At 47.1% G+C, this 5,269-nt stretch overlaps 1 protein-coding gene across 1 annotated transcript; it reads right to left on the minus strand.

Annotated features, from left to right (window-relative positions):
• Positions 1-686: 686 nt before the first annotated feature.
• On the minus strand, positions 687-1,705 carry LOC124685890. Its single transcript, XM_047219915.1, has 2 exons — positions 1,254-1,705; positions 687-1,157 (listed from the first exon to the last, which is right to left on the minus strand). Exons 1-2 carry the CDS (start codon positions 1,628-1,630, stop codon positions 1,064-1,066), a joined length of 471 nt encoding a protein of 156 aa, XP_047075871.1. The 5' UTR covers positions 1,631-1,705; the 3' UTR covers positions 687-1,063.
• Positions 1,706-5,269: the final 3,564 nt, after the last annotated feature.

Genomic DNA, 5,269 nt, shown 5'->3' on the forward strand with positions numbered 1-5,269 from the left:
AGGAACAGAAGAGAAGCTGTCGAACAAAATCAAACTTTCTGCTTGCCTAGTCTACTTCCATTTTGCATTACATAAGTATCAGCCTACAAATATATGGCATGTCTGTTCAACACTAATCATTGGAAGTTGCGGGTTCTCGAAAAAGACTGCGAACACAGGAAATAATAGTGCCAATGTTAAGCAATGAACATGAGAAATCTTACATCATAAAATCAATTTTCTGAACGACTTAGGCATCACCTGAAAGCTTATGTTGACACATTCCTTGAATCCCTCTTTTCCTTCAATATCAGCATGGAACTGATCTAACATACATAGAAGCGCATCTCAAACTTCAACTTGGACAAAAACTATAATTGGAAGTAGTACAAAATAATCAACTATGCCACTTGTTAGCTTAGTTGTTAATGGCTCACCGGCCAATACAACGGTGCCAATATTTACTTAATCAGCACATAAAAAGATCAGCGGAAGCATGGTAGCAATGACCACTGTCATGTTCACAACCTTAGTCTCTCTGCAATTTGATCTGCAAGTTCTCACAGATTATTTTGTACCTTACACATCATCCCAATCATGATTATTTATCCAGCACATAAAAAGATCAACGGAAACATATTAATTTAATTTCCATCTAAATTCAGCTACATGTTAGACAATCATACCAATTGAGACACCATCCGACAACATGACATGTCAAAAGAATTGAGCAAGAAGTCTGAAAGACAAACACGAAAGGATAAGCAGACAGAGCACTTCATTGATGCCAATTGATTTATATGGAGCAATATGAGAAAGAGAGCAGTAGGCATTTCGTATATAGTGCGTTCATTATTCTCCACTACTGTACGGATCAATATCAATACAGCATGCTGCTTAAGAAAAATAACTACCGTCCACAATCTGCACATGCTAAGGCCTGTGTCCTGACTGGACTGAAACTGAAACTGAAGACATAGAAGAGATTAGAGATGTGAAGGAGGAGAAGAATGAGGTCACCTGGCCGCCGGGTTGCCCGCTGTGGTGGTCGCCCGAAAAGCCAGCAAGCTCGTGCACGAAGTTCTCATGGTCTCCTATGTCTGTCCTCCGCCATCTTAGCCCACACCAGCACCCACAATGCCTCCATCAACGACTGCGTGCTCTGTCTGTCTCGAACCCTATACTGGCACGCATCAGAATTACAACAGGAGAAAGAAGTTAGAAAACAGAGGCCACCCAATCGGGAGGAAAGGTAGAGGCAACCCATACTTAACCTGGAGAGAGCAGCAACGCGGCCGTGCCGACGGAAACCTTCATCGCGTAAGGCCGCGCCCAGCAAGGCGCCGTGGATCATGCCACTACATCTCGGAAGGGCTGATGGTGAGGAGGATGCCGGGTCACGAAGGTTGGCTTCACGGGTACGCCGCCGCCGAGGACGACCCAGATATTTCCAGTGGTCCAATCGGCGAATTAGGATTGGCAGCGTGTGTGAATCAGTCGCCGGTGCCGCAGATCTGGAGCAGGCGGTAGGCTGCTGGACATCGAGCGCGGAGAAGACGGACCAACCGGCAGGATCGGGGGACACACCATCTCGGTGAGGAGCTGTGGCGGAGAAGGCGGAGGCCCAGCTCTCTCTCGTGCCGGACTTCATGGTCGATGCCGCATCCCACAGAGAGAGGGAAAGAGAGGACTCGCCGTTGGGAACGATGCATCCCGGCCGACGTTGTCTCCTCCCATATTCGCGCCGACTCGGGAGGGAGAGGAGGATGCGCCGAGGTCCTCCTCTGTGCTGCCATCGTCCTCGAGAAGAAGGCACCGACCTCCTCCTCCTCCGCGCCACCAGCGACCTCGAGAGAAATAAGAGTGCTAGACTGGTCCGTAGGTGCCACGGTGGATAGGACGGGAGTGGAGAGCGCCGTGGTCGGAAGGGATGTGAGCGGCGGGGCAAATGGGCCGGTCGGCTCCGAACACGATGCACTTCTTCTGCTAACGTCGGCACCGCTTTGACTGCTCAACTAACACTACAGCCACACCCCGCGTATACCAAAGCCCCACGAATGAAGCAACTCGATGGAAAGTACATACGTCTGCACACGTGTTGGCAGTAGATGAGCTTCCAGCCTCAGCTAAAAATCCGAGGAAGCACCAGAACTGTACACAGAGAAAATACAGGGCCAAACAAACTGTCCAAAGTGTGTACGTGTCACCACCATCTTAATTCCTAACCTCTCCCAAAATTATCACAAAAAAGATGTTTGTTACCCTATAATATAGTAGTTATTAAAGTTGACTGTGTTCATATTGCTGATACAAACTGCTATGTATGTGGTTGTCATAACAGAGAAGGACGACACAACTAACATCCAAGAATTGAGTTATGAATAACTTGCGAGTTTACTGAATGCCCACCCACACAATATGCAGGTTGAAAATATATTGCTCAAGAATTAATTTTAGGAGTACAAATATGACAGTAGCTGATAAAATTGAAAAAACAGTATACCTGCAGAATCATGTATGAGATTTTCATGTGTTTATCCTGCAATCCATAAGCCATAAAGCCTGTCATATTTCTGAAGGCTCTGCCGGTTAGACATTAATATGTTCTGAGGTTAACAGTGACTGCAGGTTTAGCCTGATCAAGGATCATCGGACATGACCCCGACTCATTCACGAGGGGCATATAATAGATGCATCTCTGTAAAAGGGACAAATGATCAACTATTAATAAATTGGCAGACATTTCAGGCAAACATGAACAGGTTTCAGAACATTCTGTCCGGAAACATAAAAATGTTCAGAGGGTTCGATGTTTGTCGGCCCTTTTCTTGTTTATCACGGCGAATGCTTATTTTTAACAATTCACAGGGAGAATTATTGATCAGGCAATTTTCAATATATGTTGTTAACCATGTTTTAATTAACCTGCGTATATCTACATATGCCGACCACCAACATGGTAAAATAATCAGTTATTCTCTGTTTGATTTGAAACCAAATCATTCATTCTCCATGAAACTGCAATTCTCCACACCAAATTAAACAACGATGCAAAATCAATCTCGGTCGTGCTCGCCAAGGGGAGTCAAGCAAGATCCAAGAATCAACGGACCACTCAGGTCTGGAAAAATTCTAGAACGACGCACCTGGTGATGGCGTCCTCAATGGAGGCAAAGGGCGTCCTAAAGTCCGTGCTGGCCTTCCAGGCGTCTTCGTACGCCATCTGCTCTGCCGCGCGCGGCGCGCGTGCTCTCCGCACCCGCCGCCACCGCCGCTTGCGTCGACGACGATGACGCCCCGATTCCGATCCCCTGTACCGGCGAGAATGCAAGTCGCCGCCGATCCCCTGCTGCGGTTGCTGTTGCATGGGGGAGTTGCGGCGGTTGCTGCTGTCACGGAATAATGCGTGCCTGCTTTGGCGCAGACAAAAAAGATGAGTAGAGGACATGAACCAGGGCATGATCTACAATCTACACCTAGGAAATTGGAGGAGAAAATAAAAGTGGATACGTGGTGAAGCCGGCGCTCGGGGCAAGAGGAGGTCCGTGGAGATGGAGCAAAACCATCGGCCCATGGCCATGGAGGCCAACCGGCCGGCACCGCGAAACCTCCGGCACGCAGACGGTGGCACTCCTCGGCCTGCCTCCCTCCGATGCTAGGCGATGTCCAGGCGCTGCTCATCCCGTCACGGGCTTGAAGCGCATCGGGTCGTGGCCGTGGCAGCCACCGGCCGGCCGCCGGCGAAGACCTCCTGTATGCAGGATTGCAGGCGCACGAACCCTCCTCTCCCTTTACCCAGGACCTTATCCTTGGAAATCCCCAGAAGACATGAAGACAGCTCGTGATATAGACACGCATCAAGCACCGCTTTGACGGGATGAACCAACACGTGAAGAAACAGCACGCCGGCTACAGTCACACCAACCACACAGCAAAAAGGAGCAAAGAAGCACTCAGAACTCCACAAAAAATCTTAAAGAGCACCTAGATTGTACACAGAGTAAACCAGTGAAAATCAAACCATTCAAGCAGCTTACGTGTTAACACCAGGTTAATTCAGAGAAGGCCTCAAAATTATGAGAAAAAAGATGTTTGTTACTCTTTAATATAGTAGTTATTATTTATGCACCGTACATCACTATTTACATACTTGTATTCCAATTCACTCATCCGCTCCGCCAACCCTAATCTCACGTGGCTGACGATCGAATAATGGGCGCATGGGCGGCGGCACTGATCACAAGATCATACAAACGCGCGGCAACAACATCATACCTATGTTTAATATTTTTAAATTTTTGTTTTTAATCTCTCTCCATAAAAGTTATGCTTTTTGGGATAACAAATGTGGTCTTGACACAAAGACAAAGCACCAAAGTGAATCATGAGGGAGTATATAAAAGACTTGATGAGAAATGGTGGTAGCTGGTTGCAGGAGGAACGTGGAGGCCGGGAGCAGACCGCAACTTCCGGACATGATTGACGCTCATATGTTGGTGTCTATGGCGTCATGGAAATGGTGTGTTCTTTGAAGGTGCAACCCCTCCAAAGTTGCGTTGATTACGAAGATCTCCGACAATGATGAGCTCTGGGTTGTTCAGAGGCGTTCTTGAGCTAGTGGATAAATGGAGATGTCACGAGTAGTTCAGTAGTGTGTGTGTCTTGTATTTCTTCGAGGTAGCGTGAAGTTGCGTTTCTTTAGCGTATGTGCCATAAGCACGTTGTATCTTTGCCTGCTAGCCTCTCCTTCTATGAAACTGATACGTCTATGCATAGCGTATCCTCGAAAAGAAATGGTGGTAGCATAGCTATGGACAATTCACGTGTTGTATGTATTTTCAAGGTCCAACTTGGCTGATCGATAAACCACATTCGTCGTAGCTTTATCCTTTGTTGATGGCAATGCGGAGGCTATGTCTGGAGAAATAAATTAAGTGATGCGACCTAAAGCCACGTGAGTTGCCCGATCTCCCGAATTTGACCAAGAACAAGAGGTGGTGAGGAATGAACACGAAGAACACGATGAACATACGCACAATTAACCCGATACAATCCGGTTTGCTCTCAACGGTCCGAACCACCGCTCCAATAGAATCACTCAAGGAAAAGACACGAGGTAGAAGTCCCGAATGAAAGACCGACAAATCAAGGGATAGAATCCTAGGAGGGTGAAAAGATTAAGGGGAAAACCCCTCCTTATATTATATCTATTGTACAACTCGATCTCTCTATCGACGGATCTTTTCTCTTTGGTGACTTCTATCAATTGTTGGTCTTTCAACCTTAATCT

Source organism: Lolium rigidum, chromosome 2 (assembly GCF_022539505.1).
Source record: "Lolium rigidum isolate FL_2022 chromosome 2, APGP_CSIRO_Lrig_0.1, whole genome shotgun sequence".
In the NCBI taxonomy this organism is placed as follows: Eukaryota; Viridiplantae; Streptophyta; class Magnoliopsida; order Poales; family Poaceae; genus Lolium; species Lolium rigidum.